At 42.3% G+C, this 13,948-nt stretch overlaps 1 protein-coding gene across 1 annotated transcript; it reads left to right on the top strand.

Moving 5' to 3' along the window:
* Positions 1-1,434: 1,434 nt before the first annotated feature.
* TRMO (tRNA methyltransferase O) lies at positions 1,435-13,643 on the top strand. Its single transcript, XM_024734445.1, has 5 exons — positions 1,435-1,557; positions 7,104-7,278; positions 8,095-8,252; positions 11,303-11,965; positions 13,210-13,643. The coding sequence occupies exons 1-5, from the start codon at positions 1,482-1,484 to the stop codon at positions 13,467-13,469; spliced, it is 1,332 nt and encodes a 443-aa protein (XP_024590213.1). The 5' UTR covers positions 1,435-1,481; the 3' UTR covers positions 13,470-13,643.
* Positions 13,644-13,948: the final 305 nt, after the last annotated feature.

Raw genomic sequence — 13,948 nt, forward strand, 5'->3', positions numbered from 1 at the left:
CTATCACTTTTAGCAACACCCCCATCTAGTGGCAATTTGCAGCTATTACGGCCTCAGTTTTACAACGTGTATAGTAGCTCAGTGTTTCTCAAACTTGTTCTTGTTTCATCAGCTGCCCAGAATTGTTCCCTCCTCGAAAAAGAATAATGGTATTCTTTTCCAAATTTTCACGTGGAAAAAAAATATCAGAGAACACGTAGGTGTATGAATTTTATCAATTTTTAAAGTTTTTGTTTTAAAACCTACAATCTTCTCTATTTTTGTCATGATTTTAAATACACTGACACACTACTGTTGGTTAAATTTAAACATGTTTTACCGCAGAAATTCTCTCACAAATAACCTGCAATAACTTGAAATGCATACCTTTTTGAACACTTCCTTTTCTCATGTATAAATTAAAATGTTTGCTGAATTTCTCAAAATGTCAAAACAAAAAACAAAAACCCATAATCTTCTCTTTAAATCTTTGGCTCCTTCTGATGGTTACTTTCTGCTAGTGGTCTTTTAGTTCATGACAAATGAACAGGATTAGGAACAGCTTTTCATTGTTGTTGAATCTTTTCAATCTGTGGAGTTTTACGGTTTTGAATAATTTATTTTGCAGGCAGTATGTCCCCCCTCTCTCCGTGAAGCAACAGGATAAAATGCTCAGAAGTAGAATTATATATACAGAGGAACTTGATAAATACACAGGTGAGAGATGACGTTACAAGCAAGTGGGTAAAAGGCCAGGCTAGCGGTGCAGGGATAACTGGTCATCGCATGGGATGAAAACTGACTCTTGTTGGACCTCAACTTTTTAGAGCTGCCCAGAAACAACGACTACAATCCCCTCAATGTGTATGGCATGTTGACTCAGTTTCATTCTCGCTTCATTTCTCGTGAGGTATGGAGCACAAGGAACAGTCCCCACTTCTTATCCGTTAATTTGGTGTGGGGCTACCCATCCATTAGATTTGAAATAAGGTTTACTTGGGGTTCCTTTCTGACAAAACATCGTTTTTCTTGTGGAAAAATGGGAGCATACAGAGAAGTATAAGTGACCATCTGTGTATTCTCACCATTCAAGAAAAAGTAACGTTTAATAACATCCGATCATCTTGCTATGTGCTAATTGTGTATACATATTCTTTTTATTTAAAAATTAGCGTCATGCACTGGATATGTAGGTGGCTTATTATTTCGAGAGAGACATCTTTATGCATAAATCTTCATCGACGTGGCCCCCTTGGAAAGGGTGGTAACTTGGAGCTTCTGACTGCCCTGAAAAGGCGGGCAACTGCAAGGGGTCCGCGCGATACAGCATACACACGTTCAGAAGCGGAACGAGGGATCCAGGCCCTAATCGCCACCTAGCGGTGGCCTCCGGCGCCGCCCGCCGCGCACCGTACTTCTCCCGCACTGCGCAGGCGCCATGCATGGAGACCGGAAGCGGAAGGCTTGAACGCGTTGGGTGGGCACCTGTGAGACCACTAGCCATGCGCGACTTGGAGGAGCCCGGCCCTCGACCCACAGCGACCTCGTGCGGGTGCGTGAAGCCGGCTCTGGAGACAGGTAACTTATAAGAGGCTGAAGGTTCCGCACTCCGAAGAGCCCTAAGTGCAGGGAGCCGACTTCACTGCAGGGAGGGACGGCAAATGCGAGACCTAGAATGGACGTGGGTCGTTTTTCCTGGTTATTGGAAGGCACGGGTCATGTGCTTAGGAGACCACGTGATGTGTCTTAGGCGAGCGGGATGACATCATCTCTCCTGTTCTGTTCTTGGTAGCTAAGGTGACGTGGTCTTGGCAGAACAGCCACGTGCAGTGTAGCAGCCTTTGTCTTGGGGAGTTCTCACCCATAAATGAGAGATAGGATATATACAGCAGGTGTTCTGCCGATTCGGGATTAATGCCACAAGAGAGAAGCAACCTGTGCTGCGGGAAGTGTAGGAAATAGTTTTAAACTGGGTATTGAAAGATGGCATGCGTTTGTTTCTCTTTATTTTCACCCCTATTTTTAGGGCAGAATATATTAACTTTAGAAATCCGAGGAAGCAAATGGAAAAAAAGATGAAAGTAGTTGGCCATTACCCAGAGAAAACCACTGTTAACATCTTGGTGTCTACTTTCCATAATAGTTTCAGTGCCTACATACGAGAAACATGAGGTGATATGCGACACCATTGTTTTATAACTTCAAAAAAAACCTTGAGGACTTCCCTGGTGGCGCAGTGGTTAAGAATCCACCTGCCAGTGCAGGGGACACGGGTTCGAGCCCTGGTCCTGGAAGATTCCTACATGTTGCAGAACAGCTAAGCCCGTGCACCGCAACTACTGAGCCTGCGCTCTAGAGCCTGCGAGCCACAACTACTGAAGCCCTCGCGCCTAGAGCCCATGCTCCGCAGCAAGAGAAGCCACCGCATTGAGAAGCCTGTGCACCGCAATGAAGAGTTGCCCCCGGTCACAGCAGCGAAGACCCAACGCAGCCAAAATTAAATAAATAAATTTAAAAGAATAAAACAAAACTTTGATTTGAATCCCAGCTCTACATTTATTAAAAACAAAACAAAATTTAAGGTTCATGAAAATCTTTCCATGGCAATTAATAATGTTAATTTTGAGAAGTTGCACACTATTTTGTTTTATAGATGTGCTCTTATTTAACCAGATCCCTATTGTTGGGCATTTAGGTTATTGCTGGTTTTAATTGTTCTAAATGAAAGTTTTGAAACTAAAATCTTTGTGTATGTTCTAAATGTTTAACCTGAATTTCTAAAAGGTATTGTTATGTGGTCAACAGTTGTGCCTATTAAAAAAAAATTGTTGCATACTGCCAGATTATAGGTCTGATAGTTTTCTTTAAAATTAATTAATTATTTATATTTTGGGCTGCTTTGGGTCTTCGTTGTTGCATGTGGGCTTTCTCTAGTTGTGGCGAGTGGGCTACTCTTTGTTGCGGTGCGTGGACTTCTCATTGCGATGGCTTCTCTTGTTGCAGAGCACAGGCTCTAGGCACGTGGGCTTCAGTAGTTGTGTCACACAGACTCAGTAGTTGTGACACATGGGCTTAGTTGCTCTGTGGCATGTGGGATCTTCCCGGACCAGGGCTGGAGCCCGTGCCCCTGCATTGGCAGGCAGATTCTTAATCACTGAGCCACCAGGGAAGCCCCAGGTCTGATATTTTGACAGGCAGGAAAGAGCAGGGCTCAGAGGTCTACAGAGCATGGAATCCGGGAGCTGTAAGTCAGAAGTGTTGGTTGGGGGACTTCCCTGGTGGCCCATTGGTTAAGACTCTGTGGTCCCAGTGCAGGGGGCCAGGGTTCGATCCCTGACCAGGGAACTAGAACCCACATGCATGCCGCGACTAAGATCCCGCACGTGACAACAAAGATCCCGCATGTGGCAACAAAGATCCCACATGCCACAACTAAGACCCGGCACAGCCAAATAATAAATAAATAAATAAACACAAAGAAGAGTAGCCCCCCTCGCCGCAGCTAGAGAAAAGCCTGTGCGCAGCAACGAAGACCCAACCCAGCCAAAAATAAATAAATAAATAAATTTAAATAAATAAATAATAAAAATTTTAAAAAAGAAATATGACATCTGTTAGTAGTGGGAAACAAAAAGTTTAGAGAGTAGTGAGACATAAGGAACTCAGAAGGACTGGTGTAATGTGTTTTGAGGAGGGGAGGGACTGGCAGAGGGAAGACAAATTATAACAAGGGTAATTTAATAGTCCGGGCAAGAGGTGAAAATGACCTGGACATTTCTGTCTGCACAAGACTTGTTGATAAGACTTGGGTACAGAAAGCCTCTGCGTTAATAACTTGTTGGGTTTTTAAAATTATATGGTTAGTACAGTTGTAATATTGTTAAGTTGAGGGAAAAGCCTGTGTAAGGGCTTTAAAAATCTCTCCTTGCTGAGCACCTTCTGTTGTACTAGGTACTTTACATATTTTAGTCATCTTTCCAAGATAGGATGATTATCCTTGTTTTATAGCTGAGAAAACTGGATTTAGAGAGGTAAGCAGTTTTGCCCAAGGTCACACAGCTAGTGTTACGGCCCTGTGTTGTTTTTGTCCTTTTTCTCTTTTCATACCAGCCATAGGCCCCAGGGAAACTTCTCCCTCTTTCCATGTGGTTCTCATGCCAGTACTACTCTGGCATACCTGTGCTCTCCCTATTCTGCATGTATGTAAGGCAGTTTGATTTAATTGTTGATTTACTTGTCCACTCTGTCAGTGTACTGCACACCTTGATGGTGAGAACTGGGTCTTGTTTATGCCTGTTCCCAGGCACTCAGCACAGTGCTTACCAAATGGTAGGTGCTTAATGTTTTCTTTTTGTTTGTTTTTTGAGATATGAGGCAAGAGGAAGAAGATCAGAATTCCCTTGGGTGGACGTTCTCAGGCCTCCACTTCAAGGAGAGCATTCAAGCAGAATTTATATTTGGAAATTATTGAGCATTTATATTTCATAGCATTTAATATCCCAAGAACCGGGGCACAGAGAATAAATAAGTTCCAGACGTATTAGAATATGGTTAAGTTCCGACGTTTATTAGATGGATAGTTGATATGTTGAGAGTGGTCCCAAACATTTGAGAGTGACATAGCTGAGGGACTCCTTCCAATGTAGCTCATTCAGTTCATTGCTTACCCAGTATTATCTTGCTTATGTTCTTATAGAGGTGAACAAACAGGGTTGGAATAAATCTAATTGGTTACAACTTATATTTATCATAGCACATGTATAGCCTGTGAAAAACAGGTATAGATTGATTCAATGAAGTGATAGCTCAAGTTAGTTATAAACTTGTAGACCCCCAATCAGATAGTCAAAGGCAAAAGTCTTTGATCATTACTACAGATAAGACATTTCCCTTGATATTGAAGCATATTGTGAGTTTCTCTCAATCAACTGTTAACTCCACTGTGAAAAGAGTTCTTGTTTTGTATTTTTTTCCCCAAACTTAGCACAATGTCTGGCAATTGTAGACACTTGGAAAGTGTTTGTTAAATAAAACAGAACATAACTGACTAGAGTAGGAGCCCTTTTTGGCCATTTTTCTTCATGTTTTTATGAACACCAGAGAATTGTTTGACTTCAGTTCCTTCATCTTTAAGATGTTTACTATATCAATTCCACAGAGCATAGGTGAAGGTTTAAAAAAAAGAGTGCCTGTAAATGTAGTTGGAAAAAAATTTAAAGTCATCAAAAATGTACACAATGTCGATGGATCTTAGAATCATAATATTGAGAGAGAGAAAGCAAGTCTGAGAAGATACCAGTTTTTATAGAACTCAAAGACAAAATAAATGAAACGTTGTTGAAGCATGCATATGCACGTGATAAAATCATATTTAAGAAAAGAAATGAATGATTAAGACCACATTCAGGCTCTTGTTCAGGCACATTCAGGGGAAAGGTAGGGAGAGAGGCAACATAAAAAGATGCAAGTTGTTGGTAAAGCACTAGTTTTTGGGCTGGGTGGTGGTACACAGGATTTCATTTTAACATTATGCTTTATTATATATATGTTGCTTGTAATATTTTATATGTATCATGTAATTTAGTTTTTATAAGTGAGAAGTCACGAAAGGTGCTATGAAGGACAGGCCTATAGTCTCACTGTCCACCGGTGCTGATAGGATAGATTTAATGGAAACTGAAAATAAAATGAGGTTCTAGAATGTCTTTATATTATCTCTTAAAAGAAGCTAATACAGCCTTCATGAAATGTGAAAAAAAAAGTTATAAATTCAAAATGCTAGTTGCAGATACCTTCTACTTTAAACCTATATTGATGTTGCCTGGCCAGTTTTTTCTTCTTTTGAGTTACTGGTTTAAAACATTTTAAAAATGATTTGTGATTATTGTAAAATTTTCAAATATTATAGAAATTACAGAGTTAAATATAAAAATAATCCAACAATCCCTCCACCAGTTTTTTTTTTAACTCACAGTTCCATCTTTATTACTTCTAACAAAAGATACTAGGATGATACTTTTGTCTCTTCCTTGGTATTTGTCTACTGTATTAACTTCGACCATCCCAATAGAAGAATGTGCCAATAAATTATTGATGACTTTTTACTGTTGCCTGTATGGTGCAGTGATACCAATATCAGAGGGATTACAACCAGCCTAAACAGAAAAGGATACAATTTAAAGTCTCCACCAGTTTTAACCAATGTTAAAATTTTGGTGAATATCCTTCTAGATAGCTTTCTAGACATACATATGTACATGTTTAGTTAGGTAAATACATAAAATTTTCATAAATAGGATTATGTTACACACATTCTTCTTTCACGTTTTCACTTTCCATTTTAATCAGTTTTGACTTACATAATCCTTTTCTCCATGTAGCACGAATTTTTAAAGTACCTATCCTCTTGTAGGCAAGTACTAGACAATGAGAACGTAGCAGTCAGTAAGACAGAAAAACTCCTGCCCACATAGAGTTTACATTCTAGTGGGACAGAGAGCTGCTGGAGCAAGCCTAACCTGAAATCTATACTGCCTCTAGATATTTTAGTACTGTGATCCCATACACTCCCTTTATTGCTTAATTAAACTAGTTTTTTCCGTGTGTTCTGTTGTTTTCAATTGAAAGCATTTTAACCTATATACAGTCTCTGTCTCCTTATCTTTCATTATTCTTGCCTTGTATTTTCACACTCCAGCCAGTCAAAATGGCTTGCTCCCTGCTTATGCTATAAAATTTCTCATTTAACTTTGTGCAGCTTATTCCCTCTGTTTGAAATACCCTCTTAGCCCTAACCAAGGTCACATAACATAGTAATGGTTGCATAGAATTTGAATTATAGTCATAGTAGGTCTTCTAAAAATGAATTTTTCCTTTCATTCTTTCTTTCTTAGACCAATACTCTTTCCAGTTTATTATCTAAAGGGATGTATTGATAACAATGATATTTGTAATGATAAGGATATTTATATGTATTGTTGAATGCTATAAGAATCTTATTTTATAGTTGCATAACATCTAATAGATTTTAAAACTATGAAATCGATGCATTAAAGAAAACATGTCTTCCTACATCTTTGCTTGACCTTTTCATTAATGATTTCTTATCTAATTTTCTTCTGTAGGGAATCTTTTAACTGAGCCAATTGGTTACTTGGAATCCTGTTTCTCGGCCAAGAATGGTACTCCAAGGCAGCCATCCATTTGTAGCCATTCACGGGCTTGTCTGAGGATTAGAAAAAGCATCTTTAATAATCCTGAACATTCCTTGATGGGCTTAGAACAGTTTTCTCATGTTTGGTAAGTTGTTTTATAGTTAGAAATGGTACTTTGGACCATAACTTGCCCTTGAGTAAAGTACTCCAGTTGGAGGCGACCCTGGAGACTGCCATCCAGACCACCCTTGTCTGTTGCATGGGATTTTTGTACTGTATTCACGCATGTGATTGTCTGCATAACTTGGACACCCTCGGGGAAGCTTGGGATCCACTGAGGGGCACACTCCATCTGCAGTTGGTTCCAGTTTTGTTGAATGACTTCTGTTGAGCTGAAATCTGTAGACCTTCTCGATTCTGTCCGCGGGTCATTATTCTGTCCTCTAGACCACGGGTCAGCAAGCTATGGCCTGTGGACCAAACCCATCGCATCTTCTGTTTTTGTAAGTAAGTTTATGGGAACATAACCACGTGCATTCATTTATGTGTTGGCCGTGGCTGCTTTTGTGTTACAACAGCAGAGTTGAATTATTTATAGCAGAGACTCGTTGACCTGCAAACCCTAAAATATTTACCGCCTGGTCCTTTACAGAAAAAGTTTGTGGACCCTGCTCTAGACCCATGAACTATTGTTTATTCAGGTACTTGACAAAAGCCTGTTAAGGTCCTAGCATGTGCCAGTCATTGTGTTACGGGCAGTGGATATAGAGATAAGACTGTCTTCTTTCAAAAAACGGGAATGATATTACTCTTTTTTCCCCCACTGATTATATTTTAGTACCATTAGAAGCATTCTTTCTGTTTTAATTTGTGGGGATTAAAGTTTTTTTTCTCCCTCAAATCATTATGATAGATTGACTGTGTTCTTTTCTTACTCAGTGGTTTGGTTTATTTTCAATAGGATTTTGTTTGTTTTTCACAAAAATGGTCATTTGAGCTGTAAGGCAAAAGTGCAGCCTCCTAGGCTGAATGGTGTGAAGACTGGCGTTTTCTCTACAAGGAGCCCACATCGTCCCAACGCGATAGGACTGACCCTAGCCAAACTGGAAAAGGTAGAAGGTAATTTGTACTTTTACCACTTTTTCCTTAACCAAAAGAAGTCTTATAAAATCAACATAGTATTCAGCACTGGCTGTTATTGAGACAAGTACCAATGGTGTTAGCCCCTGTGAACCACCAGACATTGAAGAAAATGAAACGATTAAAAGAATGTCAGCATTGAAACACTTTGGAATAAGCTCTCATAGGATGCTCAGAGTTAGTTTATGTCATTATATTTATCAGAAGTTATTAAATTATTTAAAAGTAACTCTTAAGATTTTATAATCATTAAATTAGTAACCAAATTTTTTCTGACTTGGAATGCAGTAAATATAAAATGATCTAAAAATAACTGGACACTCTCAAAATTTAACGCACGGTAACTGGTTGCACATGCATATATGGTCAGCACATCTGACCACAGTGTGGTGGATCATTTCTTCCTTGCAGCCCTGAGGAAATGAACGTGCATCGTGGCTGCAGTGCCGCTGTCCACTGTGATGTGAGGCAGAGGGTCTGGGATGAATACACCAGGTTGAACATTTGTCAGATTGTGGAAGAACCTGTGTAGAATACCAGATTTAACTATGTGTTCATATATAAATGCGTTACTGAGCCGTTCATTTCTGAAAGCCTCCCATTCTTGAATCCCTTGGACCTGATCAGCACATTTGGGTGTGCTGGGTAACACACAACTTAGGTAACAGTACTGGAACGTTTTATGATCGTTCGTGCAACCAACACGTATTTTCTGAGCACTGAATATGTGCCAACCATTGTTCTAGGTGCTGGGGATATAGTGGCAAGCAGATTAGATAAAAATCCCAGCCCTGCAGAGGATCTTAGCATTCTAATGGGGAAGATCAAATCAGAAAGGTGAAAGGCAAACACAGTAGCACTGTAGACACTCTTATAAATAAGCGTTATGAGGATGACTAGTGTTTGTGTGGTGCTTTGCAGTTTATAAAGAGTGTTCATGTATGGTATCTCACAGTGGCTTGTGGGCTTGATAAGGTAGCAGTCTCCATGTTATGGATGAGGGCACTGAGGCTCTTTGATGTTTGATAATTTACCGAATAGCATCCAGCCAGGGGGTTGTCTGACTTCAAATCCCATGAACTCTCACCTGTGCCCCAGTGCTTTTCTTTCTTTTGCAGACATTATTAGGCATAATCCATCACTTAGAAAGTCCAAAATCTTCTTTCCAAAGTTCCAGGTTCATTCACAATAAGCATGTTTTAGAAATCAGATTCCTTTGTTAGTCATGTTTTTCTCAAATGGAGATAGGATCAAATGTGATCACATGCGGTTTTTGATTCTCACTGGGCCAGTTTTCCAAGGATCAAGTTAGTTAGTAGACTTTGCCCCAGTAGAAGGAACTGAACAGCAGCTGTATAAGTGGGACAACAGGGGGCCTTTCCTTAATATTTGGTAATGGTGACTTATGTTCTGCTTAATTTTTTTTTTTTTGGCTGCATTGGGTCTTTGTTGCTGTGCGCGGGCTTTCTGTAGTTGCGATGAGTGGGGTTTCTCATTGCCTCTTGTGTTGTGGAGCATGGGCTCTAGGCACGCTGGCTTCAGTAGTTGCAGCACATGGGCTCAGGAGTTGCGGCACGTGGGCTCTAGAGCGTGTGGGCTTCAGCAGTTGTGGCGTGTGGGCTCAGGAGTTGCGGCACGTGGGCTCTAGAGCGTGTGGGCTTCAGCAGTTGTGGCGTGTGGGCTCAGGAGTTGCGGCACGTGGGCTCTAGAGCGTGTGGGCTTCAGCAGTTGTGGCGTGTGGGCTCAGGAGTTGCGGCACGTGGGCTCTAGAGCGTGTGGGCTTCAGTAGTTGTGGTGCATGGGCTCAGTAGTTATGGCTTGTGGGTTCTAGAGTGTAGGCTCAGTAGTTGTGGCACACAGACTTGGTTGCTCAGCAGCATGTGGGATCTTCCCGGACCAGGGGTCAAACCCATGTCCCCTGCATTGGCAGGCGGGTTCTTAACCACTGCGCCGCAGGGAAGTGCCCTGTTTAATTATTCAGTGGAGTATTAGATTCCTATTGCTGTGTAACAAATTACCATGCACTGTCAGTTTAAACAGCACACATTTATTATGTGTTTAAAACATTACAATGTTTCTATAGGTTAGGAGTATGGGCACAGCTTAGCTGGGTCCTCACTTAAGAGTCTCACCAAGCTGCAGTGAAGTGGAATGAGTTCTTTTCTGGAGGTTTGACTGTAGAAGAATCCATTTCCAAGCCCTCTGTGGTCATAGGCAGAATTCACTTCCTTGCAGTTGTGGTTCTGAGGGTCCTGGCCTCTTGCTGGTTATTGGCTGGTGGCTGCTCCCAGCTCCTAGAGGTGGCCCCCAGTGCCTAGAGACCTCTCGCAGTGCCTTGCCACACAGGCTTTCCCAGCAAGGCAGCTTGCTTCTTCAAGCCCACAGGGAGAGTCTCTCAAGTGAACCTGCCAGCAAACACAGGAGTCTTAGATAACATAACGTAGTCACTGAAGTGATACCAAGTCATACTCAAGAAGAGGGGATTATACACCAGGAGGTGACATCATGGGGCCACCTTAGACTCTGTTTGACACATTGGAAACCATCATCAGTCCCACAGAGATATATTGAGGACTCTGATGTGTCTGGAACAGAGTTAGAAGCCCCCAGTGATGCAAAGGTGAGATGGCCCCACCTAGTGCTCAAGGACCTACTTACTGTCTAGGGGGAGAGACTCTAAGCAGGTCATTGCTAGACCATGTGACGAGGGCTTCAGGAGAGGTTCGGGCACAGGTACCTCTGCGGAACCCAGAGGAAAGAATGCTTATGTCTGGAAGAGCCAGAAAGGCTCTGTAAAGGAGGTGTTTCGTGAGAGCCTTGAAGAGCAAGTAGGAGTTTGACAGATAAAGAAGAGAATGGGTTTCTAGGTAGAAAGAAAACTGTATGTTGGCACCAGGTATAAGAGGGCCTGGTGCATAAGAGAATTGTGAGTAAGCTTGGTGGGGTTTAAGCAGATGTTGTTGATTCTCCAGTTGTTCGCACTGTTCTTCATTGTTAATATTTCTAAGAGGATGTTTTTCACATTACAGGTGGAGCCATATACCTTTCTGGAATTGACATGATTCATGGCACACCTGTACTAGACATAAAGCCCTACATAGCTGATTATGACTCGCCACAAAATTTGATTGAGCCTTTAGGGGACTTTAATTTACAGAATAACCAATGTAAACCAAAAACCGTGTCCCAGTGTGACAGCAAGACTGATAGCTGTGACCAGCAACAGCTCTCAGGGTACGAGGAACCACAGCTCTACAGTTGTACTAAGGAGAAACCTAAATGTCCTGAAGATAGAACTTCGGGAGAAAACAACGCAAAACACGACAACTCAGCAAAAATCCAGCAAAGCTCACCTGAGCTCAGGGAGAGAGCAGCAGATTTGGGTGAAGAATCAGGAAGTGGTCCGAGTCCTAGGGTAGCAGAAGAGCCAAGTGGCCCATGTTGCCTGGAGAAGAGCGTTTCAGAGGAACAAGCAGACAGCCGGCTGAGGAGAGGGGAAGCAGCGGTGGTCGCACAAGGACACAGCACTGAGATGCCGCCCGAGGCTGTTCTCTGCCCTTCCAGGGCGGCTGGTGCAGCCCACCGCAGTGCGGTCCCCACCTGGGTGAGAGAGGCTCCCGTGGCTACCTTGGGAGTCCGGTTTACTCCTCATGCGGAGATGGACCTTGAGCACCTCAGCTCAGGTGAACCAGGTACTTTCCATTTCTTGTTTCTGAATGAGAGATGAGCTTTTACTGGGAGGTTTAGGCAAACTTGCTATTTCTGAGGGCAGTTTTTTTTTTTTTTTTGCAGTACGCGGGCCTCTCACTGTTGAGGCCTCTCCCGTTGCGGAGCACAGGCTCCGGACGCGCAGGCTCAGCAGCCATGGCTCACGGGCCCAGCCGCTCCGCGGCACGTGGGATCTTCCCACACCGGGGCACGAACCCGTGTCCCCTGCATCGGCAGGCTGACTCTCAACCACTGCGCCACCGGGCAAGCCCTGAGGGCAGTTTTATTTAGAGTATTTGTGATTATGACTTGTAAAGAAACGTAGACGTATAAAATCATACTTGGGCAACGTCATCATCTGATGGCTTTCAATCAACAACTGTTTCTTCAGCACAGTGAGTGCCAGGCACTCAGTCAAGTGTTCATGGAGAACGGCTGCTGCCCAGGAATTGGACCTCTTGTTTGCGTGTGGCAGTAGCTCTTGGAGTTCTCAAACAGTGTTCGGAAGCTAAATTGTGCTTGCTCTGTACCTGTGTAGATCGAGCTTTTTCATCTGTTTCACTATCTGAGTAGAGAAATGTCTCATCTTGTTTCACCTATTGGGTGATGGATAGCTCGACCTCTGTCACAGAGCCCAGGAGTAAGAAGGAAAGAGTATCTTAGCACAGAAATTGTCCCCATAAAGTCCCAGCACTAGAAGCACGCACTTCACTGCAGAAGAGAGAGGCCACAGGGCTTTTAACTTGGAGCCTGTTTACTCTAATACATGGTTGTTAAAAAACATTGTTATCTGGTTTTTCCAGCCCACAAGCAGATTCCAAGCAGCTGTCCAGAGTGAAGGAGAGGCCCATTAAAAAGTGGGTGTGGTGATTCCTGTAAGAAGTAGCCAGTTAGTTGCCAAGGAGATGTCAGATTTCACCTGCCCCTGGATGGTTGTTCTACTCATTCTTTCCTAAGGCTTTATGTTTAAACAGAACATTTGATTTTTAAATCAATCTCTTTATTTTCAAAGTTTTGTTTATGAAAGTTGTTTCATCACTGTGTACAGTTCATGGGAAGAGGAAGGTTAGTTTTTTTTTTTTTGTGGGGAGTGGGGTGTGTCCCACACGGCTTGTGGGATCTTAGTTCACCGCCCAGGGATTGAACCCTCGCCCTCAGCAGTGAAAGCGTGGAGTCGTCACCACTGGACTGCCAGGGGAATCCCCAAGTTGTGTTCTTCTTATTGCAGGTATTGGTCAGGCTTCATTTAAATATTTTCAGTCAGCGGAGGAAGCAAGGTGTGCCATCGAGGCTGTGCTGTCAGCCGACCCTCGGTCTGTATATCGACGGAAACTCTGCCAGGATCGTCTTTTCTACTTTACAGTAGACATAGCACATGTCACGTGCTGGTTTGGTGATGGCTTTGCAGAGGTCTTAAGGATCAAGCCGGCTTCTGAGTCTGTTCAGATGAGTGACCCTGCGGAGTCCTTGATGCCTCTGGGATCGTGAGTAGCCTCCATCGAGTCTTTAAGGCAGCCTAATTAACTTCGGTATGGCTGTTGGATTTTCTGTACAAGCTAATGGTGTGCCTTCTTTGCAGAAAGAAGCAACACTTTGTGATCTCACTGCTTTGTTTGATTTGGGTTGTTCAGAATATTTATTTGAAAAACATGTATTTTAATAAACGAAGAGATACAGAATTTGGAGAAATCGCCATATCATGATCCTTTTTGATTAGTTAATATTGAAGAATCCAAAGGTGATGCTTTATCACTGTTTTCTGAGAGAAGTCAATTCTTGGCACTTGATAAAACTAACTGGGCAGAAGCTGGGGGGATGTGTTGAACAATTCATGTTGGTTTTTTTGTCTGAAAAAGCCTGACCTCTCTGTTTTATTCTAAATCAAACTGAGTTATGATATCTTAAGAAACTTAACAAATCAAAACCAAGTAGTTATAAAGATCTTTAGAGATTAAACCCCTGTGTTT

The sequence above is a fragment of the Neophocaena asiaeorientalis genome, unplaced genomic scaffold, assembly GCF_003031525.2.
Source record: "Neophocaena asiaeorientalis asiaeorientalis breed wild unplaced genomic scaffold, Neophocaena_asiaeorientalis_V1.1 scaffold192, whole genome shotgun sequence".
NCBI lineage: Eukaryota > Metazoa > Chordata > Mammalia > Artiodactyla > Phocoenidae > Neophocaena > Neophocaena asiaeorientalis.